This window comes from Alternaria novae-zelandiae (assembly GCF_023758075.1).
Source record: "Alternaria novae-zelandiae strain BMP 2774 chromosome Unknown scaffold_12, whole genome shotgun sequence".
Classification (NCBI taxonomy): domain Eukaryota; kingdom Fungi; phylum Ascomycota; class Dothideomycetes; order Pleosporales; family Pleosporaceae; genus Alternaria; species Alternaria novae-zelandiae.
In genome coordinates this window covers 1,063,656-1,089,280 of record NW_026056972.1, presented here as the reverse complement: position 1 = coordinate 1,089,280, position 25,625 = coordinate 1,063,656, and the positions used below count along the sequence as shown (strand labels likewise).

The 25,625-nt window shown below is 53.5% G+C and overlaps 7 protein-coding genes across 7 annotated transcripts; 3 read left to right on the top strand and 4 right to left on the bottom strand.

Annotated features, from left to right (window-relative positions):
• Positions 1–374: 374 nt before the first annotated feature.
• Positions 375–1,074, bottom strand: J4E88_006477 (uncharacterized protein; the record flags this gene model as incomplete). The annotated part of the gene is made up of 3 exons (XM_049400102.1): positions 375–537; positions 639–943; positions 1,057–1,074. 3 exons carry the CDS (start codon positions 1,072–1,074, stop codon positions 375–377), a joined length of 486 nt encoding a protein of 161 aa, XP_049254413.1.
• Positions 1,075–1,389: 315 nt separating this feature from the next.
• Positions 1,390–2,785, top strand: J4E88_006476 (uncharacterized protein; the record flags this gene model as incomplete). The annotated part of the gene is made up of 2 exons (XM_049400101.1): positions 1,390–1,624; positions 1,674–2,785. 2 exons carry the CDS (start codon positions 1,390–1,392, stop codon positions 2,783–2,785), a joined length of 1,347 nt encoding a protein of 448 aa, XP_049254412.1.
• An 804-nt stretch (positions 2,786–3,589) lies between these two features.
• J4E88_006475 (uncharacterized protein) lies at positions 3,590–4,611 on the bottom strand (the record flags this gene model as incomplete). Its single annotated transcript, XM_049400100.1, has 4 exons — positions 3,590–3,835; positions 3,894–4,352; positions 4,404–4,549; positions 4,605–4,611. 4 exons carry the CDS (start codon positions 4,609–4,611, stop codon positions 3,590–3,592), a joined length of 858 nt encoding a protein of 285 aa, XP_049254411.1.
• An 861-nt stretch (positions 4,612–5,472) lies between these two features.
• J4E88_006474 (uncharacterized protein) lies at positions 5,473–8,517 on the bottom strand (the record flags this gene model as incomplete). Its single annotated transcript, XM_049400099.1, has 4 exons — positions 5,473–5,743; positions 5,790–8,154; positions 8,235–8,291; positions 8,514–8,517. The coding sequence occupies 4 exons, from the start codon at positions 8,515–8,517 to the stop codon at positions 5,473–5,475; spliced, it is 2,697 nt and encodes an 898-aa protein (XP_049254410.1).
• A 4,138-nt stretch (positions 8,518–12,655) lies between these two features.
• On the top strand, positions 12,656–13,775 carry J4E88_006473 (uncharacterized protein; the record flags this gene model as incomplete). Its single annotated transcript, XM_049400098.1, has 4 exons — positions 12,656–12,660; positions 12,804–12,968; positions 13,157–13,215; positions 13,414–13,775. 4 exons carry the CDS (start codon positions 12,656–12,658, stop codon positions 13,773–13,775), a joined length of 591 nt encoding a protein of 196 aa, XP_049254409.1.
• A 1,631-nt stretch (positions 13,776–15,406) lies between these two features.
• Positions 15,407–16,623, top strand: J4E88_006472 (uncharacterized protein; the record flags this gene model as incomplete). Its single annotated transcript, XM_049400097.1, has 2 exons — positions 15,407–15,806; positions 15,866–16,623. 2 exons carry the CDS (start codon positions 15,407–15,409, stop codon positions 16,621–16,623), a joined length of 1,158 nt encoding a protein of 385 aa, XP_049254408.1.
• Positions 16,624–21,703: 5,080 nt separating this feature from the next.
• On the bottom strand, positions 21,704–22,986 carry J4E88_006471 (uncharacterized protein; the record flags this gene model as incomplete). Its single annotated transcript, XM_049400096.1, has 3 exons — positions 21,704–21,844; positions 21,894–22,309; positions 22,368–22,986. 3 exons carry the CDS (start codon positions 22,984–22,986, stop codon positions 21,704–21,706), a joined length of 1,176 nt encoding a protein of 391 aa, XP_049254407.1.
• Between the last annotated feature and the right edge of the window lie 2,639 nt (positions 22,987–25,625).

The following is a 25,625-nucleotide window of genomic DNA, read 5'->3' as shown; positions in this document are numbered from 1 at the left end:
TACACCGCTCCTTGGTCAAACCTGGCAAAGCACATGTGAGTACCAAAGACAAAGGTGTGTCAGGAACCGCCAACAATGTATTCGCTCAGGGATTATCTAAAGCGAAGGCCCGCCCAGCAAGCAGCCGCAGGAAGGAAACAGATATATAGGGGTTTAGGGTAGGGTAGGGGGTACGGGGGAATGTAATGTGAAATCTGCCTCTTCTCCAAGCTCCACTGCATGCCGTAGTAATCATCCTCCGCCACTAGCCACCACGGACCGTTCCTCTTGTCGCACGCGCTCGAAATCGGCATCCGCAGAGGGACGATATCGAAGCTCGACTCAGAACTCGACTAGATACAGTCAACAACCACAAAAGAGAGACGACAGCGAGATCAGATGTTACCGATCTCCTTGACAAAGTCGTCGAGCTCCTTCTTGGTGTCGGCGTATTTCTTGGCCATCTCTTCGTACTTGGTTTCCCACTGGTCGCGGGACTGCTCGAGGGCTTGGACTTTGCGTTCGTAGTGGCCGGACTTGACGTCGGTTTGGCGGAGCCTGGAGGGTGACGTGTCAGTGGCTGCAGATCAGGGGCCGGAAGCGTGGAGGGTAGATAGGAAAGGGGAACAGCAACGGCATCAGCGGGTGAATGAACGTACTTCTCGTTGAGCTCGCGGATAGTCCTGTCCGATTCCTCAGCTTCTTCCTCGAGAACTTGGATCTTGCGCTGGAGGCTCTCGGCCTGGGTGCCGGCCTGGGCACCTGCACCAGCTTCGTCCTTGTGGACCTTGACTTGCCCCTCAAGCTTCTCCACCTCGCTCTCGAGAACGGAGTTTTTGTGCGTCAGCGACGTGATCTCCTGCTCCTTCTGTGTCGTCTCCGACTCGAGCTGCTTGATCTTGGCCTTGTACTCCTCGGCTTTGGCGCTGCTCTCATCCGCCTCGACGCGGAGAGCTTCCATGCGCTGTGCAGAACGTCATGTCAGCGGCTGCTTTGGTACGACAGGCGTGCATTGTGGCGTCGGCTGTGGACTGGGTACCAAAGAAAGGGGATTTGGCGGGGTATGCGTGGACTCACCTTCTTGATCTGATCCATAGCTGCGAGGGGTGTGTGGTGCGGGCGACAAGTGTTTGTGTGGTGTTTGCAGGTGAGGAGAGCAAAAGAGCTGCAGCTTATGTAGGGACGTGGTACGGACGGTGGTGCTTTGTTGTAAGAATTGTCTCCTGCAAGCGGATAGGCAAGCTGATAATGCGGGCAGGCGCTACCTCCGCCCGGACCCTGTGCGAAGCCCAGACCCTCTTTGCTGCCGCCCTAGCAACCGGCCGTAAACACTGGCCGCGAGCATCGCATGCCATCATCGCCATAACCCGATAGAGATAGCCACACGACTCGCTCAATGTAACGCCCAGAATGGCTACCCTCGCAGCAAACGACCAGGAGAACACCGTCCGCCATCTGCACGCCGGTGCGGCGGGAAAGTCGCTCAATGCCGGCCTCAAGGGCTTCAACAACAAAGCCCCCAAGACGCCTTTCAAGATCCCTCTCAACGACGAAAATGCTGTGGGCAAAGCGGGCAAGGGAAACGAGCTCTTCACCACCAACAAGGGCGGCAAGATCGACCAGAATGCCTTTGTGACGCCAGCCGGTAAGAGGAGAGATGGCAGACTGCGCAAGACAATAACTGACGTGTCTAGGTCCGCGCACGCGCGCGCCGCTGGGCATGAAGACGACCAACGCCAAATCGAGGCCCTTTGGAACCCCAGCGCCCCTCTCTTCCGCAAAGACACAGAAACTCAGCCCTCGCCTGCGCCGCCCCAAAGTCAAGGTCCACCAGCCGGAAGTCGCGCAAGAGTCCGAAGATGACGTGCCTGAGATTGAATACATGCCCCCCAAGGAGGTCCCGCTCGAAGATGACATGGAAGAATACCTACCCAAGAACTGGACCATGCCCAAGCTCAGTAACCAGGACATGGTCCGCGGCATTTGGCAGGCCTACCACAACCCAATTGAGGACGATGGAAGGACGCGTGAGCAGCGCAAGTTCGAGGAGGAGATAGAGCAGGGTCGGAAAAAGCGTGATGAGCAGATGGACAAAATACTCGCGGCGCAGATGGCCAAGGACGATGCGGAGACGAAAGAGTACTACGGTATCAAGGAGCCCAAGAAGGAGGCCCCCAAGGCACCTGCTGCACTCAGGAAAGCGGCCACTGGACCATCGACCATGCGAGCCAGATCTGCTGCCGCCGCTCTCTCTCCACCGTCCAAGCCTAGCTACGCTGCTCCCACTGCAGCTGTAAAGTCGCGCGTACCCACTGGCCTAGTCGCAGGCAGGAAGGGAGCAAAGACGCCCACCGAGCTCACAGCATCCCGTCAAGCATCCGCCGTAGCAGCCTCCAAGAGCACCATCGGCTACGCCCAAGGCCGCGCCGGACGCGCAGCCCCAGCTGCACGCAAGCCTCTCTCCAACGTCACCAAGCCTGCTCCTTTCTCCGCTGGCCCCCGACCCGCCTCCTCGACGCATATCCGCAGTGCCAGCACAAACACGGGTACCATGCGAGGTCGCGGCCCCGTGTCTCGCTGCAGCTCAACTTCCACCAATGCCACACTTGTCACACCTCCAGAAGAAGAGCAGCCCCGCCGCACGGCTGAAGATGTAGAGCGTGAAATGGAGTTGTTGCTTCTCTCACGCTCCGACGACGAGGACGATGAAGCGTGGATGAACAGCTTCAACACGCAGCTACACGGTGAAGATCCACTCGATGAAGACCACGAGAATTTCCAGCTTCAACTCCCTGAAGGTTTCTAGACTGTTATGGAGTATCTGGAAGTGATGTATCAATGTGCATGCGGATGGCCACTTTGTTCGTCATTGTACTGTTAATGGGTTGCGGAGTACCGGTATTGGATACCTTTTGCTTTATGCGCGCATGATTATCTGGGTCTACATGCTATCACGGTGGCTCACTGTGTATAATACATAGCATGATTGTACTTGTATTCAACACCACACGTTTCACTGTCACTACTACACATCAAGCCATACATCACCAATGTAACATCACCCGCAACGGACTGTCCATTTGATAATAGCATTTCATTAAGATGTAGCAAACGTCGTCGACCAGAGGAAGCGACCCTTCCTCCAGTTCCACCAACTATTTGCCCCTGTCTTTATCAAGCATATACCCATTCTGCCCTCCCTTCGCCAACCAACCCATCCATCCAGTTTCTCTTTTGGTTCAAGGAAAAGGTTACGCAAAGACAATAGTATGAAGAAAGACCCCATGTACCCCAGTCCCTACACAAAGGGAGGGGGCCAAGATGCGCGCTTCTGGAAACCAAAAAGGAGGAAAACACCGTGAATGCGCCATGCTGCTAGAATCAAGTGAGACTGAGGAAAACGATGACGACGAGTGACTCTGAGCGTCGGTGACTGTCGCGGATGGATACGGATGTTCGTGATATTGTCGTGATAAGAGGACGGATGTTGGGTTTGTGGGATGCAGTATGTGGTTGTGTAGATTAGATTTACTTGCTCTTCCGCTTGCCTGACATGCATGCGTCGGAAAGCGTGGAGTTCAAAGTATGATGAGTTGATGGACCAGACGGATCATTCGACGACCTCGTCTACGGCATAGAGATTCTGGTTAAGAATCTTGTTCATGGTGAACATGTGGACGCGGTCTTGTTTGAAGACTGCACGCATGGCGTCGTCGCAGCGGATCTGGCGCCTGTCGTCCGGGTCTTGTAGCTCGCGCTCCTTGACGTACTCCCATATCTTCTTAACGGTCTGGGGGCGCGAGAGCTGGGTTTCGCCGAGGAGTTCGGAGAGGGCTGGTGAGAGGGCCATGGGTTTCTGGGTGTGGTTAGCTTTGGCTTGGGGTGGTGATGTAGACTACATGAGGTTGACTTACGTGGAAGCCTCCTTTCCGGCTCGGGCTCTTCTTCTCGCCTCCACTACCCGATGCGATGTCGCTGTCGTCTTCATCCTTGATCCGGGTTGAGCTCTTCTTCTTGGTCTTGGCCTTTTTCGGCGCGGCTGCTTTCCGCTTTGTGTTCCCGCCGCGTGTCGCCCTGCCCATGCGCGCATTCTCCTCGGCTTGTAACCTCGCCGCAAATGCAGCATCGTCATCCTCGTCCTTCACCTTGGTCTTCTTGACCTTCTTCTTAGGAGGCGCAACATCTTCGACCTCAGACAGCGCTGACTCGTCGTCGGGCGGCGATCGCTTGTTGTGGGAGACGTCGGAGGTATCGTCATTCGAGGCCTTTGCGCCGTTCTCGACTGTGGGTATAGGTTCAGACACCTCGGATCCGCCATTCTGCTCGTTGTTGAACTTGTCGAACCGCTGCATAATGAGCGTGGTGATCTGGTCCTATTTGCGAGTCTCAGTATATGCCGCTGTATGTTATGTTGAGCTTCAAACCTTCTGCTGTGAAAGGTCATCCTCGACTCTCTCTTGTAATCCCTTCCGTATGCGCTTCGCGCTGATAGTGTTGATGTCGCTGGCGCGTAGGATCTCGTCGATGATGACGGAGTAGGAAGCTTGCACTTCGGCGGGGAGAGGGTCTGCTGTGACACGTTAGAATGTAGACATACGCGTAGCAGACGGCAAGTGGGCACGTACCTGCCATGGCTGCGATATTTCAAGTCTCGGCAGCAAGAAGTTGCAAAGGTAGACGCTGTAGGTAGGGAGGTGGTCGCCGCGGGGAGCAGTCTCCAAAGCACAAATTATCGCGGAGCTCCGATGCAGCTGCGATGTTCGTGGTGGCTATGTCGTGCAAAGAACCGCGGTTGGTACCAGGGTCGCGGAACCACCAATGGGACCTATGATGTGGATGGATGCAGAAGATACGTAGAGAGCGTCGCGTAGGGCGGGAATGTCGCCAGGCTCTCACGTAGCGATCGGCAAGCGTCGTCGCGCAATAAACTCCAAGACGGGTGAGAGAGGGCCAGCGAAGGTGCCCGGGCAGCCAAGTAGGTCGGGCGCCTCAAAAGGGTAGTTCCGTAGTGGGGTGCAGTCACGGGCAAGCGACAGCAATCTCGTGTGGGAAGAGGCTCAAATTTAGAAAATGGGTGCAGCGGAGCTTGGGTGCTGTCGTGGAGATGAACGGGGCAGGTGAACAGAACTAAGGTTCATGGATCGTTGCAGTATGCGCGATGAGGTGTGAAGTCGAATGCACGGGCGCCGTCTAGCTCAGGTACGCCGATGGAGGCTGGGAACCACGACCATCTAAGTAGTTCGATCCGACAAAGAAAAGCAATCCCGACACTCTTGTTGGCCCTCACAGTGCTTGCACGCGCGCAATTGTCAGAGACACAGGTTTTCCGTCATGCATCGCATCGCCTGCACAAGCTGCAAGCTACGTATTTGTTGGTTTCCATGCCAAATGCGGTAATCTATGTATGCCACTAGTCGGGGTCCAACAGCCTCGCTTTCAACCTTGGAACCATTCAAGTCGACGCCACTTCCATGGTTGAAGCCGCCAACAACTTCACATAACCAGACATCCTACTCCATACATCTGCTTTTCCACCGCGCTCTTGATTTGATACCAGTCCGCTCTCCTCTCCGCAAACTCATACACCTCTTCTGCTCGGAATATGCCGTGGTATCTGTCCGTGTCGGCAATGATGGTAGCGATCTCTTTCGCTTCCTTTGCGTCGATGAGATATATCTGAGAGAGTTCGCGAAGCGCGGCGAAATACTGCATCAAGGGCTTGTTGCGCAGCGATACGATGTACGCGTTGTATGCATTCATGTCACTGCTGGGATTAGTTCATGTCTAGGTCTACGGATCATGTGTCATACCTGATGAGTTTGATGGCGCCATCCACACTGATTCTCTGACGCTTCAGGTGCTTGCATAGAGCAGTGAACAAGCGCACACCAACTTCTTGGTTGAAGACGTCCAGGACGTTCTTGTCTGTGCTGCCGATGAGCATGTTTGTGTGTGACGAAACAACTTCCACAATCTTCGTTGCCGTCTGGCTAGGTCCAATGTCGGACATCTGCACCTGCCCGTTGGGCCCAACGGGAGGATTGAAGTCGGATGGGTGTTGTGTAGTGCCGCAGAGATACTCGACTTCGTCCATCAGCACATCAATACCTTTGTTGAGACCTGCAGCGACGCGTTCATCCAACATGGCCTCAAAACGCTTCTTCTCCTTTGCGGCAAGGCTGAGGAAATCGTCGCGGTCGGTCAGATTGGCAGCCACAAGCTCCTGGAGATAGAACACCTCAACCATCTGTTGGATCAAGTCGCCAACGTTGACCAGTTCCAAGAATGCTACCAGTGGCGCAACGCCCTCTTTGCTATGATCCGCGACTTCTCGCGGCTTGTAGTCAGCCAAATGACTGACAGCCTTGTCGAAACCCAACTTCATATGGCGGTTGCCGAGAATCTGGACTAGGTTGATAAAGATCTGCTCAGACTGTTCCTTCGCCTCTTCACCAGATTGGCCGCCAAGCCTAACAAATCGCGCGGCTCTTTCCAACCCGGACTTGGCCATGTGTGTCAGGTTCAGCGCCACTTCGATACTAAACAGCGATCGGATGCCCTCTAAACGCGAGTTCATGATTGCTGCCTTGGCGGCAAGTTCAGTGGTTGGGGCTTCGATTCGCGGTGTAGGCGACCGTTCACCAGAGAGAGGAGTACCGAGTCTCGAGGTAGGGTCCAAAGTATTAGTGCCGTTCATGCCAGTTACGCTTTCGTTGGGCTTGCTAGCACTAGAGCCGCCAATAGTTGGGAGTACATTGACAGGCATCATGACCACCTTCTTGAATGACGACAGAAAGTCTTGTTTAACTGCTTTCCTGTTGACATTGGCCATGTATAGAGTCTCGGTACTCTGCTCTTCCTCCATCAGACGCTTCTCCCACAGGTCGACCTCTGCGGCTGACTTCCTCTTGAAGTACTCTAATTCCTCTTGTAGGTAAAGGTCGATGTGTTGCTCAAAGCAACGAGACACGATGCGCATGGCCTCTTCGCGAAAATCGGGCTTCGACGCATTGGTAGGTTGTAATGAGACTGCAAGTTGCAGCGCTTGCTCATAGAGTCCCGCAACTGCTTTCAGATATGCTTCGATGCTCACATCGTGGGCCTCATCGAACAAAGTCGTGAGATATTCGGCGATGACGTCATCCGCAACGCGCTCAAAGAAGGTTTGTAGCACATCGACAGTGGGGGGAAAGACACGATCGATAATGTCTGCTTCTTCGTTGAGCGCACTTGCCAGTCCTCTGAAAAACTCATGGGATGGTTCCAGTGTCAGCACTTCGTTGCGTAGGCAATCTGCAGGGTCACCAAGCTTCTCTTTCTCCAGCATCAAAGGGTGATTGTGAATAAAAGAGTCCAAACATGCCGCGCCGCCGTTTAGAGCCACGAGGACGGTAGCAAATCTCTTCATACGTCCGTCAAAGTCTTTGTCTGCATAGCCTTGCTCAAACTCTCGGAGTACAGCGTTCTCGAAGATGCCAGTCATCGTGTCTAGTTTCTCCTCGCGCTGGCTCCAACCTTGCGCATAATCACTTTTTGCAAATATCTTGAGCTGCGCCAGCATCTGAGCCTGTTGCTCGGGATCGCGGTAGGTCCGAAATAGAATAGGATCTGTATGACTTCTTGACCTCTCCAAGTCGTAGTAGAACGGGGCCAGCGCCCCGTAGACTTTGCCGTACTCTTGCCGCGCCATGCCTCGAATCGAGCGTACATTCGCAAGGACCTTGACAGCTGCCTGCGGATCCACCGCGTACGAGCTCTGTGCCAACGTTCCGGAAGGTGACAATGTCATGTCGTTGAAGCCCTTGTCCAACGTCGTAGCGCGAGGTCTACTTCGGTGTTCCTGAGACTTCCGCAGCATGTCTTCCTCTATGGTGGCATCGAACAGTGTCATGCTTGTCTTGCCAGGTACGTCATCCCCCAGAGGCATCCCGTTGGTGCTGCCATTGAGTGCAACACCAGACCTCCGGGCCTCCTCCGCTTTTTGTGCCTCGAGCTTTTTCCGCATGGATTCCTCAAATCGTTGTTTGGCCTCGGCTTCATTCCAGCAGCCCATGCTCCGAAGTCGTTGTATCCACCTGGTATCGTCGTATACCATCTCGCGCATGCGTCTCGAGGTGCGCGCGAAGCTGAACATGTCGGCGACGGGAAGGTAATCGAGGATGGCATTGATGAGCTCTACGTTGTTTCGTCAGACGGTGGACTTCGTATGGTGCTGTCTCCCTACCGGCTGGCAATACAGCTTTGGAATCGTGCACCAACTGTGTGGTCCTCAGCGATGCGAGGACCGACGGCTGTGTCGGGGGCACCGCCCGCTTAAAGTTGGACTTGGTCGCCATGGTTCAGATATCACGGTAGAGACTGTGGTGGTTGTATGCGAGTGCGTGTGTTTCTCATTATCGGGGTCCAGCGATGCCTCGCGTGTGGTGGCTGCGGGGAGCTTTTGGAAGGGTGGAGCAGTGACCGCTGGCGGCTGGCGGCAGGGTCTCGTAGATCCAACATGGCGCAAGATTGATCGCCCGGCAACTAGAATCTACACATGACGCAAGCAAGGCTGCGTGGACTACATTCACTGTCAACCTCTCCTCTGAATACTGTAACACTGGTGTTGATGGCCATTACGCTCCAAGGCATTGTGTTGGGCAGGCACGCGACCAGATCAACACGCGCAAAGTGTGAAAGTAACAAGGCACCGATGCGCGACCGCCACAGTTGTACCTGAGGATGCATAACCCTATGGCGATGCACTGACTAGCAAGTAAAGCCGTAGAGATGAAGCTTCTTCTGGGGCGAGCCCAATGCACTGTGCAGACCATGGCATTCTCAACTCGGACATTTCATGACGGCACACGCGCGTCGCTGTGCATCGATCGCAGATGCGCGCATAGAGGGTGGTTAACCCTCCTCCGCGAGATGAGTGTCTCTGAGGATAGACTTCAGTCTGGCTAACGTCCAACACGTGCATCGGCAAGCGCAACCCAAATCACGAGTTACAGCCAAGCGGCGCGTCTGGAATTACCCAAACCAACTCAAAGTCTCGCCAGCCAAGGTTTTCACAGTTGAGATCGTCTCAGATCTGGTTGCTATTGTAAGATGAGGCGCGCGTGGTACCCGAAAGGTTATAGCCCCTGGGACCAGAGGACTTCCGTAGTCCTTCGTGCTCGACTCAGACTTTGTGTCCTCTGGGTGCAGCGCATGCTGAGTGGCGATCTCAGGAGGACCTTGGAGGCTCTGTTCGTGTTGCTTTGGTGCAAAGGCAAAGCGTCCTTCAGCAGGCAAAAGGCTACTATAGAGTCCTTCTCTGAGGGGCACTGCAGGGCGACCTGTAGGGCTTTCCCCGACATGTTGTCGCAGCAACTGCGCGGTTTTCCAATGTGTCGATGATTGGTAAAGGGCGCTGGGGCGCAGCCGGGCACCGAAGGAGGGCGTGGCCACTGGGAACGCGTAAACTTCCCAGTCTTGTCCACGGCCACAGGTCCAGCTCTCTGCCCAGGTGTCATCCGCAAAAGGGATGAAACGGAGCCCTGGCTGGCCGTATCTCTGGCTGACGAAGGCTCTCGAGACGTCAGTAGGCGCACCCTCCAGGCCTGTACCTGCGTCTCCGAGAGCGGGCCGACCGATCCAGACCTAGCGCGCACTGGCGGCGTGGCTCGTTTGAACGTGACAGCGTGTCTGGGAGCAGCATCCGGGAACCTCGTGATCTTGTGTCGCCAGCGCATGCGGCTCTGGTGGACCGCGCATGGCCTGAGACGCGGTGACGCGCTGTCCTATGACGGCATAACGGCTGTTCGGCGAAGCACCTAGAAGGAATCTAGAAACACCTTATGAAAGGTTGTGAAGGGGTGCTGCTGGGTCTCGGGCCTCGATGCGCAGGGATGGCGAGAGTGAAGCAGCGAATGGGTTCGGCTTCCGCAGCTTCTAGTCCCCCAGGACCTTCCTCACATAGGCGCGACAGCTTATGTTATTCAGGCACGGATGCCAGGCTTGTCGACGATTCTTTGAGACACCGGGTCAGCGAGGCGGATCCACGATTGGCTGTTTCACACTGAATTGTGGGGGTGACAGCTTTGTCCTGTTCCATCCCCTTTCAGACGCCGTCCAAGAGTCATCCCAGAGAAGCAATGTGCGATTGCTTCACTTCCAGTTGGCTGTGCCTGCCATACGCACCGAAGGGCCACGTACTGGGTGCCCTCTGATGGCCCGTCCGTTGCCCCGTGGATCATGGAGGACACGGCCAAGGTAGACGTCAGTATCATGAGTTACTGGAGGACCATGACTTCAGAAGTTAAATATATATGTCCCAGCTATCGGTCCACTGTCACAAGTACTGACACTCCTGTTGCACCGCTACCATACAAAACAACGTTTGCGAATCTTTAAAGTCTCACACAAAGTCTCACCTCTACCCACTCTTAAGCACACCTGCACCAATCTGAACACCGCCCGTACAACATTATCACAGCCAAATCCGACAACATGGTCTCCGCGATGTACAAACCCAAGAACCCCGGCAATGGTCAGCCTGGTGATGGTGGCCGTAAGTGTTTCCCAAAAGAATGGTCCTGGAGTTCCATCGCTAACAGCCACATCAGGAAAGCCGCTTACCCAGGCCGACAAATGAAAGAAAGGCTGCGCCTTCACCACCAATCAACCACCACCCATCTCCTGCATCTCGGCTGGCGCACCATACGTTCTGTTTCGAAAACCGATTTCGCATTCCTTATTGCCATGGAAAAAAGCTGCTCAGCATGTTGCAGTGCAACCGCGTCGCTTTTGTCTCGCGATTCGGCTGTCCTTCCCCTGGCCCCCGTCCTCCCTGCTAGGTCCCAGACGCGCTATCGCTGAGATCGCTTCACGAGGCGCAGCACCACAGCAACGACCGATCGGGAGAATGCTGCTCCGGGCTGTGTTTGCTCCGGTGAGCAGTACAGGCACAGGAGTCATCAACGACACGACCGAGGCGACTTGGAGGACCTGGGGCTGCTACTTATCCAAGAGGCCAAACCGCGAAGTTGCCTGTGGGTGCCTTGTGTGCGCCCCGCCGCGTTGTGGCTCTAAGGCTGCGGCTGTGCAACCCATGTGCCCACAAACTTCACCCAGCCCTACTAGGCACCGAACGTCAGTTCACCATTTTCGGTATCCACTGGCCGCTTTTCTGCCTGGAGATTGGGCCCTGGCCCGTCATTCGGCTTCAACACCGTGGCTCTGCTGCTAAACGGCGGTGACCGAAAGAGTCACCATCGAGGTAGACAGGGCTGTTAGCCTTCTGGAAGCACGCTAGAAGGAAGGCAGCCTGGAAATCGCCTTGTATCTCAGGTCACACCCAATGAGCATTTTCAATTTCCTCTCCAGTGGCGCAGTCATGGTTCTTTTGACAAGCAATTGAATCACCGGAGCGGATTAATCTCAACTTTCGCTGCGTCACAGCCTGAAAGAAGGCAGTCATTGCCTGTTCCTGGCGGGCATTGAGGCACTACGACAGGCCTCAGGATAGATTTATAGACAATACAAACGCCTCCAAAGGCTTAAAACCTCATCAACCACATCTCAACCTTGACTCTGCCTGCATACCTTACACGAACCACAGCCCGCAACCTTTAGCCACGCCTATCAGCAAGCCATCTCAGCCCCAACCCCAACTCAAATCCATATACAACTACCACACCACCATGGCACTTCTTGAGCAAAACAACAACCCCTCCTACGCCGACCCTCAACCTCGAGACGGCGGAGCACCAAACCCAGGCGCAAGACTATCATCATCAATGTTGCTTTCCATGGCAGGAACAGAACCCCAACCTCGCGATGGTGGCTAATGACCTTGGAGTCGACTTGGTATGTCTACTGCTTTGTACCATGCCCATTCTCAAACTAACATGGACCAGATCATACCTCCTTCCCTTCATTCAGCTAAACAAATCGACTTCATCTCTCCGTTGTTACTCCCAAACAAACCCGGATCGATGTAAAGAACTACAACACCGACGACTCCTTCACATGCTATCCGCGGCTTTGGCCCTGAACTAGCGGCAACATCGCATCGTCCTTCCGGTACACCATTTCCTACTTCGACATCGACTTCTTCATTATTGTGTAACATCAATTGCATCTTGGGCGTTTGGGGTCTTCTTTTACTGTACAATAAGAGACTGTACAATGGACATGGCAACGGTTGCTTTCTGGGGATATAGACGGCGTTTTCATAGAAAGCAGGGCTACTTCATAGCCGGGTTTTCGTTTGGCGCCTTCCAGGCGAGATAGATGGGCATTGCGTCGATGCATTATTGGATTCGCTTCCATACGACATGTATCATAGACTAGATAATGAGTAGCCACACCCCGTGGCTATGACAATCAAACAACTTCAAGTTCGAAAAGACTTTCTACACTGAAATTGGGCTGTGAGGAAGGAAAGTTAAGGTTGATGGGATTGTTGAACTGGGTGTTCGCTCGCGTATCTGCATCTACCCCACGCTGTCTGGCCCAAGCCTTGGCATAGATAATGAGATTACTGTACCGCGTGGACGCGCCTACATGCTTGCTTCTTCTCCCCGTGGGTGCCTGTATCATATATGCGCGCATTCGCGTCGTAAGCAAACCTCGAGGCAGCTTTTTGTACATTCTCAAAATACCTGATGACCTCGCTACCATCTCCCAGATCTCGTCTTTCGACTCGAGCATGACGTTCTCCCGCCCATAGTGCTCGGCTTATGGACCCCGCAGCAGCAACTAGACGTTAGTCACAGAAACCCAAAAACAGAGTCACGCACGCGCACAGCATGGAGATTTTCACGGCTCAGAAAGCAACGTGCCGCCTAGTCAACCAGAATGAGCACCACCGGCGTGTCGTGCCCAGGCGCGAGCAGGCGACTGGTGCTTGTCACCAAGGTCTTCAGCGACCACGATTCCTTCTGGCGTGCAAACCGGAGCACAGTCCTTGAAAGTCTTGTCCTTGCGCCTGGCTTGCTGGTCGCGGAAGAGCCAAGAGCACGGTCAATATAAGAAGTGTTGTGACTGCCATCGCGTCATCACTTGGGCCTTGTTCAATCCCTCTCACCTTGACGCTTTGTACCCAAGTAAACGCCGCGACTTCACGGTTTGCGCCAGCGAACACACTCCTACAACAGCAGCCTGCTATCAATCGTGCTCCCAAAGCTCATTTCAACAACAATTCGCCCAGGATGACCACTCGACCGAACGAGTACCAGCGTGTTGCGTCGCACGGGCGCGGAGGTGCTGGTGAGCCTACCTATGCTTTCCTCCAGACGTGAAGCGCGACTCCGCGACGCTTGCAGTGGAACGGCTGGGTGTGTATGTCTTTGCAGCGCACACCAGCGCGCAAAGACTGCCTCCCTCTGTCGCATAGCCAAAGCAGTCCTTGGAGTGCCTGCGATTGTTCACCAGCTTCTGCGTCCGAGCGACCACTGACGTTTGCAGGCAACATCGCAAAAGACGACCCTACCAACTACCCCAAGCCAGAAGATCTCGTCACCCCAACCCTCAAGTCCAACACCTACACCACGGGCCGAGGTGGAACTGGAAACATGGCGCGCAACGACCCCGAGCGTCCTGACCTTGCGCGCGCTGCCCAAGACGTCGAAAGCAAGCCGCACCCAGAGCCGCAAGGCCCCAAGCACTACGGTCGTGGAGGTGCCGCCAACATTATCGGTGATGGACAACCTGCGCAGCGAAAGAGCGCCGAGGCTAAGCGCAAGAGCGAGGACGAGAAGCGCGAGGACAACGGCAAGGGCCTGCTCGGCAAGGGCAAGGATTTGTTGAACAAGTTGGGCAAGAAATAAGTCCGACCTGTTCAGCGGTCAACGACATTATGGTACATCGTAGCCGTGTATGATGCGCTGCCTACCTGGAGTAGTCGATGAGGCTTTCGGTTTCTTTTTTACGGTTCATGATATCCCCGGAATTGCAAGGCTTTTGGTCTGTGGGCGGAGGAGTTGGTGTATCTTTCTATGATTTTCAACATTGTCTAACCTAACTAGCATAATGGTATTCAGTTGCTTGATCATCCTACTGACTGCCATGCTTGGCTAATCAGCTTTTCGATACGGCTGCCATGCCATTCTTTCGAGATAGCGTGCTTTCTCATCACGATAGTGTGTTGATTGGGCGTCCATGCATACTACGCAGGCGTCTTCCAACGGCCTGAGAGTGCCCAAGTATTACATCATCACATGGCCGATCCCAACATTCATACAGTCCCTTCACCGCTTACATACGATTTGCGCACTAATACTTGCTTTTCTCCTCTCGTTAGCACCATCGGCAGTCACTTATTTTAAACCTCGCAAAATGCTTTGATAGGGCGATGCTGGTATTCCGCCCATAAAGGGTCTTCGGCAAGAGGCAAGCGTCATGCGCGGGGGATTTGCAACCCGGGACAACCACCCACAGCGGGGCACTCATCCTTCTACTGTTCCATCAAGACAGCGTCATGCGCATGGTCTGAATGCACCTTCTCGAAGCCTTGCACTGCAGTATCGCCATGCGAGTCCCAGGAAAGGTGTTCCGAGCGAATGTGTCACTTCCAACTGCCGATTCTGACGAGCACACCACCACATACGAGCCGCCCTCTACCAACGTGGTGAACTAACAACCCATACCAGTCGCGCTCAACTCCGGCATCCGATGGCTCGGTACGCTATCAACGCAGTGCGCCGCTCCTCCATCACCTGGTATGGCCCTGTCTTTATGGAGGGTCGTCCGACCGCTACACTGTGGCTGCAGATAATGCCTCATTGGGATGCATGCTTTTGGTGGGGGTGACGTAGAGAGTCCAGCGAACGTTCAGCTGATATGCGAGACCGTCGAGAAGAGAGACCATCTACGGGGTTGAAACAGTACTTTGATTCGCGCAAGAGGTAGACAGACGCAGTACTCCAGAGTACACGAAGCAGTTCGCATAGAGCAGCCTTACTGTACTCTTCCGCACCCTCTCGAGGTCCGTGTATGCACAGCATCGGTCCTATACCAGCTCCGGATCTTGCTCCGCTTCACACTGTCCATACGTAGGCAAGTAGACCGGTGAGCGGCGATAGACCTGCCCGGCATGCGCTCTTGTCCGAGGGCGTGAACCTCGGAATCTTGGGCATGATGACACCACACCGTTCATGCGCAGGTATGTGGTTTGTCCAGCTTACGACAACTACGCCTCGTTGTACGACGTGGGCTGGCACGATTGGTCTGTAGGAGCCCTCGTGCAGCCTTCAACTTAGCCGACGTTTTTCTTCCCAGCTGGATGTGATTCGGCTTATGGTAGGATGAGCGTCGGCTTGCGTATTAAGGTTGCGGTACGTCCCGCTGCAGTGGATTACCGGTTTTGTATACCTTTTTGCCTTCGCAATCTCTTGCTGCTTTATATGATTTCATTCCTCAAGACTATCTGAGCAGCAGATAGTTCATCATTTATCACAGTATGTCGACTACTACTATCGAGACGGACACGTACGCGGATACATGGGTTCATTACCATGATGGTGGAGTTCCTGGTCGAAGACCAATTCTCAAGGGCACCGCTGCTAAAGAGACGTTCACCGAACTGCCAAAAATCGACTTTAGACGGATATACTCGGACAACTTGGAGGACAGGAAAGAGCTAGCCAGAGAAGTTGGCGCCGCATGTCGAGACATAGGCTTCTTCTACGCAGTGAACCACGGGGTGGACGATGATGTACTCGAAGACACTTTCGATGCATTGAAGGAGTACTTCGCGTTACCAACCGACGTCAAAATGGAGACACACAACCAGAAGACGGAGAAGTTCAGGGGTTACGAAGCGTTCTTAGAAGGCAAACTCGACCCAAGTACACGAGGAGGTAACGTCTTCACTGCCTCCATCCACAAAACGACTCATCCCTCTAACACCACTATCTAGATTTAAAAGAAGGCTTCCTAATGGGCGAAGACTTCACCGACTCAGAACAACTCTCCCTCATCTCCTCGCTTCCTCCCTCCCCACAAACCCCGCGCAACCAATGGCCCAGCCACCCGTCCGCCCTCTTCTGGCGCCCAGCCATCTACCGCTACTACAAATCCATGTTCGAATTCAGCAAACGCATGCTCCACATCTTCGCCCTCGCTCTCGACCTCCCCGAAGACTACTTCGACACCATAACCACACACCCAATGACCAACGTCCGCGCCGTCCACTACCCACCCCAAGAGCGTCAAAGCGACGTAGGAATCGGTGCCCACACAGACTTTTGCTGGTTCACGCTCGTGTGCCAATCCAAAACCGCATACCCAGCTCTCGAAGTACTGAACGCGAACGGTATCTGGGTCCCTGTCCATCCCCAACCCAACACGTTCGTTGTCAATATTGCGGATTTCCTCAAGTTGGTTACGGGCGGCTCGTGGCAGAGTACTGTGCATAGAGTAAGGAATATCGGCGGCGAAGAGAGGTATAGTATGCCGTTCTTCTTTAGCCCAAATGAAGATGCAAAGGTTAGTGTTGTGCCGCATTTGAGAGAGGAGGGGAAGCGGTACGATGAGTTTGGCGTTGGGGAGTACTTTCAGAAGAGACTGGATATTGATCGGAGGACGCATTTGGATGAGGGTGAGAAGAAGGTAGAAGTGGAAGTGGAGGAGAAGCCGAAGAGGCCAGTGAGGGAGAGGAAGGACAGTGGTCTTTGAGGATAGTAGCCTGGCGAGGATGAAAAGTAGGATCATTTGTAACTGACAATGGGGTTGTTGTGATACCCATGAACTACACATTATAGACAGGAGAAGATGCCACATTTCGTAAATTCATAAGACCATACCATCATCAGGCATGACCATTCCGCCTCTTCGCTTCCTCTAGCGCCATTCGTAATCGATTTTCCTTCTCTGCGTCCTCGCTACTCTTTCCCATCTTCCTCTGCACCAACTCTCCGATTTCAGCCTCATCGCTATCCAGCACACTAACCCTCCTTTGAAACTCCTCCAACAAGTCCTTCTCTGCTTCCCTCTTCTCAGCCTCCAATTCGAGTATGCGCGCTGGATCTACACCATCGGCTGTCACTTGCGCAATCTCCGCGTCGATATCGGCGTTATTGGATTCAATCTCCAGCGCATTGAAGAGGGAGAGAAGCGCTTTTGATGATTCCTTCAGAGCCTTAAGAGCGGTTCGTGCATCATCGAGGACCGCTGGATCACCGCTGCCATCCTCAAGGTCCTTGATAGCTGCAACGATGTGGTCAATTTCTTTTTGCTCAGTGCTGACTGCATTGACAATCATGTCCTCGACAAGGCGGACAAGTTCGCCTACACGCTCCGCCTTCTCGCGCTTAGCTTTGAACACAGCTTGCTTTTCAGCGTTGTCGTAGTGTTTCTCCACGGTTTTCATCTGGCTGATGTTGCCAGCAGCGTACAGAGGTTGTGTCTCCGTCTTCTTGTAGCGTCTGTCGCGCTCTGCAACGAGTTGTACGACATCGTCGTGTCTCTTTTCCACTTGCTCGTGGATGTCTTTCAGGAGCTCGAAACAGTCTTTTGTGCTTGGAGTATCGGTTCCCTCCATACTCTTTAGTCCTGTTACGGAAGACGGTAGTATGCGCTTAGTTTCGACGTGCAAGTCCATCAGGGCTTTGATCTCGCCGTGGAGCCTGGTGAAGATGGGGTCGAACACTGTTTTCACATAATCGTTATACTCGTCTTTGTCTTCCTGCGCTTTGAGCTCTCCCTCCTTCTGCTTGAACTCTTCCTCGAGCTGATTCATCTCCGCGTACGATATCTCGTTGTTGTTGAACAGATCATCGTTGTGCTCCTCGTTTTCTTCTTGACGCTTGCGACGGGCGTCGTCCTTCTTGCGGCGACTCAGAGATGCAGATTTCTCCCATGTCTTCGTAATTTCTTCGGCGGCGCTGGCTTTGGATCCTATGTCAACGAGCCTAGCCCTTATATCCTGAATCCGGTAATTTGGAAGCCCGGAATGCACCTTTTTGGATACTAGTTCCTTCAGCACTCTGTTCGGATCTTCTTTCGTTGGTGCAGTTGAGATCGGGCGGCGCGGCGTCAATTTTAATGGTGCTGGCAAAGGGACGTCTGCTTCGCTACTGGAGGGCCGGGAGGCAGGCGGCTGAGCAGTCGGTTGATGAGCTCCAAAGAATATCTCATCGTGCCCCTTACTGTTGCTACGGCCTGACGGTGAAGATACTCCTGGCGTATTGGAGAAGGACATTGTTGGTCTGTGTCTCAATGGAGCAGGGTCAACTGATATGCTAGTAGGTGGGACATATGCCTTGTATTGGTGTTGCACCTGCTCTTCAGGTGGGGATTGCACTGGCGTCTTGTTCGTATCATCATCAATGGAGCTTGTCGGAGTTAGAATCGTTGTTGATTGCACTGAAGGAGGCGCTCTTGGAACACCCTGGTAGTTTTCAGAAGGCGGAATCGTAGTTTGGCGCGCCAAGATAGGTCGACCGCCAGGACTATATTCGAAGTCGTCAAATTCCGACTCCTGCGGTACCTGGATATTCAGATCCTGTCTCTTAGTGGAGATGTTTGAGGTTGCACGGGAGCGAGCAGCTTGCTCTGGTTGGTGTGGTACCTCTGGCTCCACTGGAACTGTTTGTGTTGAGGTATCAAGGGAGACGATGGCCCGCATGGCAGACTCGACTTTCATGAACGCCTTGAAAATCTTGACCTTCTCCTCGACTTGCGGTTCCGCGGCCTCACTACGAAGCATGGCTATGTATCGCTCTAACGAGCCGATATACCACGGATCAAGGTCCGGTATCAGATCAGCAGCTGTGGGTTTCGGCGGTTCTTTCGCCTTTTCGGCTTCAAGTTGGCGCTTTAGTTCAGCGACAGAACTATCACGCTCCTCAATATTGTGCTCCTTGCCTTCCACATCTTCTTTCAAAATGTCAATCGCCGTGTTCTTCTCCTTCACCATAGCGTCATAATTGACACTAGCTTGGTCTGTGGTGATTCTCATAGTCTCAATCTGTGCACGTAGCACGTCCATCTCGCTCGTGCTGTGAGCTTTCTTAGCTTCGTACTCAGACACGACTTTCAGGCTGTTAGCTCCAAGTTCATCAATCTTTGCTTGTAGTACGGCCTTGTCCCGTTCTGTATCTGTGTGTAACTGTTGGAGAACATCATCCTTCTCCTTCTTCTCCCGTTCCATATCTGCGCGTAATTGGTTGATAAGGTCGTCCTTCTCTTTCAGTTCTATAGCATAGTCGTAGCTGGAGGACACCACGCCGGTGGATTCATTACTGGTTTGTGACCCAAATAGATGCTTCGGTTGGGTAGGGGTGTGTTGCGACGTATCCCATCCGCCCTCTGCGGAGCCCGACCCAATCATCAACGCAGCAGGCTGACGAGAGGGTCTCGTGTCTTGTATGGGTTTGGGAGTAGTACGTAAGGGCGCGACAATTGCATCTCCGACGATGAACCCTTGATCTGATGACTGGGGATCTTGACGTCCAGCAAGTCCTGTTGCCACAGACGGCGGTGTAGGTGTAAAACCTTCATCCCATTCGCTCGAACTCACGTGTGCAGGACGCACAGCAGGACTGGGGAACCCATGCGTCGATGGGGGAGACGGAACGTGAGCGGGCAGCTCGATGCTTTCCGGTTGAGTACTGTCGCTTTTCTTATCTTCTTTCTTTGCACCGAAGAGTTCTTCATCGTCAATTTCCTCACTGTCACCTAGGTGTTCCCAATCAGAAGGTGCACCGGCAGCCAGAACACTAAACTTGGACTTGTCATCTCTAGGTGGAGGTGACGCGGGTAGCTTCTGTCCGAGAGGTTTTGGTGAGGATGTCTTATTCTCTGCGCGTTGTGCATAGAGATTGGCCAAAGCTATCGAGCTCACTGAGTCGGTGCGCCCAGAGATAGGCTGGTAGCCAGAGGCGGAGCTCACACTAGGCCGATTCGATATCGGAGACACAGGCTGACTCTGCGGGCTTGGTTGATGGTAGAAGTTTGACCCAGCAGTATCGATTCGATTGTAAGGCTTTGTTTCTTGGCCCTCCTGGTTCGAGATCTGGGAATATTGCTGCGGTGGAACTGGTTCTTGCGCTTGGTACCCTGTTTGCGAGGGTGGTAGCTGAGACTCGTATGTCTGCGGTCTATTGTATTGATAATTAGGCTCTGGGGCTGGAGATCCAGACTGCCATGAGTCCTGAGGGCGAGGATGTTGTGGAGAAGGCTGCGCTTGTTGGTCGTACAGAGACTGTTCAAATATTGTCTGTGTGGGTGGTTGCTGCGACGGCGCTGGGGAATATGAAGGATGCCCAACCGAAGGTTGCTGATATTGATGCTGCTGCGGTTGTGGGAATTGATCCGACGGCTGCTGATGCTGGTTGGGTATCTGCGATTGCGGATTGTATTGGACGGGCGTGGAATGACCATACTGAGATTGGTGATGGTTTTGTGGAGGAACAACCTGTTGGCCATGCCGTGGAGGTAGAGGCGGAGGTTGCTGCTGCTGTAGACCATGATGTCCATGTGCATATGTGTTTGTGTCTGTATGTGGTGTGATATGGGTGTAGTTGGCCATGCCGCCTTGAGGTGGCGCATGCTGTGTCTGCTGCCACGAAGGAGCTTCTGGTGGGGGAGAAACGTATGCGCCGGCTGCTGGGTTTGTGTTCAAAGACGGGTACGCTTGTGTACCCTGTTGTGTGTATGCCGGCTGCTGCGCGCTCTGGTTGTTAATTGCAGTGGGTTGCTGTGACCCTACTGGTGGGTATGAGCTGACACGGCCTGCCCCATAAATGGAGCTGGGTCTCCCTCCCTGCGAAGACTGGAAGTATGTTGCGCCCGGAGTGATTGAAGGCGGGGGAGGGGCTGCGTGGTGATATGGCTGTTGTGGTGTTGCTTGCACCGGATATCCTCCCTGCTGCGTATGAGGCGCAAAGCCGTTGCCTGGTTGCGATTGCTGTGACCAGTTCTGCTGCTGCTGCTGTTGTTCGTGTCGTTGGACCGCCGCTGCGAAGCCGTATGGTTTGGGTGGAGGCGGGGGTGGTTGCTCTTGTTGCTGAGGAGGATATGATTGATGCTGCGCCCCCGGCATGGTGCCATACGTGCCCGGATTATATCCTGCGGCTACCTGCTGTTGCGATTGATTCCATGGATTCGACGTGTGTGTCGGCGTGGGCGCAGCCCATTGACCGTGGGCTGGGGGAGCGGACGTTTGGTATCCCTGGGGTGCTTTACCATCGTGTCAGCGCCTCGCTCTGCAATCGTGTGCTATCATGAATCAACATACCTCCATATCCAGGCGGCGGTGGCGGGACTGGTGGAGGAGCGCCCTGCTGGCCTGTGATGCCCGTCGTGCTGCCTGGCCGCTGGTATCCTGGTGCTTGCCCGTAGTTCTGCATCGTGTGTTTTTTGTCGCGTTACCAGCCAATATATGTGTCGCAGGAGACGGCGGATCGTGTTCTCCGGGAGTGTGGGCTCGGGATTCCAGCTGAAGTGCCTGTGTGTATTAATAGGCTCTCCACGAGTGTGACAAGCACATGGACGGCACGCGCTGGAATGCGATCACGGAGGCAATTGCGGTGTATCGTATGACATTGATCAAGGTGTTAAGTACAAAAAGGCGATACTGAGATACATCAAACTGGGCCTCGTCTCCCCAGCGTGAGGCTGAAAGCTGAAGTCCAAGTGTGCAGGAAGTGGAATGGTGTCACAGCCACGCGATGATCTGCACGCCGCGGTTCGTCCCCGCCCGGGCTTCGCCTTGCCTCATGTGACATGGTTCCTTCATAGCGATCACCGCCATTCAAGTCCTGCTCTTCCGTCTTTGATCCGCGATATACGACAGAACATACTCCACGTCCATCGCGATCGCCTCCAATGTTTCCTTCTGCTGGATACCCTTTGGCGCTTTTTTCGTCATGCCCCCCGCCGTACTCAACGTCATCTGCGCCATGTTAACAACATTAAACTTGAATGCGAAATCTGAATCTTACCATATCCCAACGATGACGGTCGCTATCGGGCGACTCTGCTTGCTGCGCAGCATCCTCATCACCACGTGTTCTCGATGCGCCAATTAGCCTCTCCAACGAGACGTAGGTTCCTTCTGTCAACTTCTTCCCCTGACGCTGCTTCTGGTTTGCGTCAGGTGTTGCGCCTGAACCTGTGTCCGAAGGAAACCGGTAGATTTGCGAAGATCCTTTCGTTTCCATTCGGCTCCTCTCTTGCATGATCTTGACATCGCCAAATGATGCATAATCGATTGGAAGCTGAACAGTAAAGGACGACGCGAGCTCGGAGAGACTTTCTCCATCGTACTTGTTCATGGTGACTACTAACGCATGAAAGACGCGATCTTGTAGTAGACTCAGCCCAGCAACCTTGGGCATCATATGGAACATTTGTGATACTAAGATGTGTCAGCAACGGTGCAGACTGTCATGTAACTTGCGCAAGAGGGCGCTCACTGAACATTTCCACGCTATGCACCTCCTTGTGGTGATTCACAGCTCTCAACGCTTCTTCAGGATCCCATCTCAATAGCTCAACCGCATCGAAAACACTCGGGGTATATGCAGCTTCGTTACGGCTGTGATCTTTCGCCAAAAGATCTCCCAATTCTGAGAACTTGACATGAGCGTTGCTGTGGGTAGAGGTTCTAGCCATCCAACTGGCTTGGTTCAAGTCTTTGATGCGCTTCTCGACAGCGACTGGAACGGGAATCATATCGCTGCTCCCTGTAGCATTCAGTGGCGGCATCATCACATGTCCATTGTCGGGGCTCCAGGTTCCACGCTTCTCGAACCCTTCGTCAAAGTTTATTCCTCGCACCTCGTTGAGAATACCGTCGAGGAACTGGGCCAAAGTGACATGATGATCTGAACTAGCATTATCATACGATGGATGATGAGGCAGATCGAGTTTCTTCAGAGGCCCCAAGGTCAGATATTTGCGAGCTGGTCCTGATGTAGGAGAGATAGTAGTGTTATCAGGCATCGGATGTGTACCAACTTCCTGGCCAAGATCGTCCTGGGATTGCACTGGCTTAGACTGAGCAGAATCTCTGACTTCGACGGGCTCAGTCATGGTGGCGATCCAAGTAGCGGAGCGGAAGTCTTGGAAATATGCAATGAGCTACAACAGGTAATCGAAGCGGGATAGCTATAGCTGCTTGGTGGCTGACAGAACAGGTGCGTCGAAGGTCTAGACCACTGCAATGCAAGAACTAGTGTAGGACAGCGAGTAGGTGACCCGGCTATCAACACAGTATTTAGCATTGTTACACCCCAGTCACAGCGCCTTTTTACGTACATATTTCGGGAAGCCACAGGCTTCTTGCAAGGAAGACTTGTGGCGAATGTGATCCGTGTGACTGGTCTGACACGCCAGGTTCAGACCTCGGGATGTACAGCGATGGTCTGGAACTGCCTGGAAGTATGTGCACGGAGATTTTAGTGCAGTATAGAGGCAAATCGATGAATGCCAAGCAGAAGTCTGATGATGGACGTGATGATAGAGATGGAGTCGTTGCACTGGAACGGGAGATCGACAAGGGTAGATATGGCCCTGATTGGCTCGTTCCTGCCTGTGTGACACTACGATGTGCTAGCTGAAGCAGCAACCTTAGAAGCGTTTGCCATGAACTACATAGTAGCTGAAAGAAATACGAAATCTGGTTGCACGTAACTCGAAACTAGGATGAAAATTGTCTAGGTGGGTTTTGTGTTTTACGAAATACATGCTAGTGACACGCAAGTTACGGGTCCAGTGCTCAGCAAATCAAGATGTACGACGGGTCCTTCTTTCTATCTACACTAGTGGCACAAGACACTGCTACCTGGTGCTCTGAGAGTCTGCCTTGTACTCGTCGAGTATTACAAGCGTCTGTACAGGGCCTAGGTACGTCGGGTACAGCGTCGAGAAGGTTAACTGCTGCGAACCCGACACATTAGAGTGGTGTGTGAACCCCAGGTACCGAAGCGAGTCTTCCACGACATGCCTTTGATGCCTTTGGGTGGGATTAGCTGCAGAATCTGGAAACCTGCAGCGATGCACGAGTTCGGGACAGCGGTCCAAGCATACCTACATAATCAACGTGTGAAGCAAGAAAAGCAACCCTATGCCAGTTGATGTAACCATATCATCAAGATGAGAGCAAAATGAAGAAAGTGTGTAGACGCGGGCCGATTTCCAGTCCAGCATGCCGATCCAGACCAACTCGGCTGCCGACCTGTCCTGTTCACGCTCCGCGGACGTCATAATGATCAGAACAACTACTCCACGGAGCCCACAGCCAACGTCTGTGTCTGCAGGACCCTCTTTCGCGGCAATGGCAAGATCCCTCGTTCCAAATATTTGGCTCGACTAACTTTGACTGGTCAGTCGAGCTGCAACTTGTTTACTCCACAGCACCTGCATAATGCACAGATGTCTAGTACACCCTTGCGCTTTATCTTTGCCCTTTCGAAACGACGTGCCGAAATGCTAATTTTACCATGTCAGGATGCATGCGGATGCGAGAATCACGCAACACATAATCAGCTGTTTTCTCATTGTGGAATATCGCAAGATGCTTTGTCTTACTCCGAGGAAGGGCTAATGCCGCGGGGGCCATGCAGAGCGCTGTACGCGGCAGATGGACAGACTAGGGTCCCGGTGATCGACCCTGTATCCGAGCGAGCGCCTTGCGGACGGACATCGACAAATGCGTTTGTAGGACTTAGTTTTATTGCAGATTTGGGGTCCTGCTGCCTGCCATGTCAGGAGGCTTGTGATGTGGGTGGGTGGGCTTACTCCATTGCTTTGGCTTGCCGTCGATCTGCAAGCGCGACGGCATAAAATACCGACGATTTCTATTGTCGCGGGACATCGTAGCATCTGCCACGTGATTTCGGTGGGTTTGCTCAGACCCTGGCCATGTGGTGCCAGATTAGCATGCCAAATCCTCGATGTTGACAGACATGGGTAAACCCCCCAAAATCCACTCAACACGCCATGCCAAGCGCATGATCTCGATGTCGCTCGGGACAATTGACCGAAACAGATCCACTTGCGCACATGTACTGTACTCCTAGCTCTGGTTGCAGGCTGCAGTGGCGAGTTAGCTGCTGTCGGGTGCATGCTTTCCATTGGGCGCTATTGAATCCGCCGTATGCGAACATTGTTACCGCCTTGCACGACTGTGCGCTTCTTGATCCCAGACAGGACTGACTGCCAATCACACCACATCATGCAGTTGATGGAATAATCCAGACTGCCGTTCAGACCAGCTGCACATGCCCAGGTGTTCGAGATGGATTAGGCAGTGTCATTCATGCGAATAGATCTAGATTTCCTATGTACATCCTACACGCCTTCCTTGCCCTTGCGCACACGCTGCACATGCAGAGATTCGTGCTCCTTACGGCATTAACCGTGGAGGCTGAGCCTTTCCGAACTCTAGCATACAAGGACAGGCTCTCTGTATGCACGTAGCGTAATCCGAACGGCGCGTGCGTTGCGGACTTAGAAGGGCCGGTAGTTCATCTCCAACACTTCAATCCTCGAGGTAGGGATCCATCCTCCGTATAATCACTTGGTATTCGATAGGCCAATAAGTGGACTGGTTGCGTTGGGGTATCATCTCGAAATAGCAAATAACATATGAAAACGTAAAGCGTCCCCGCGCATGCTCACTTGGCTGGTGCGCGGTACACGCATAGCAGTCATGTCGTTGCTGACGTCTC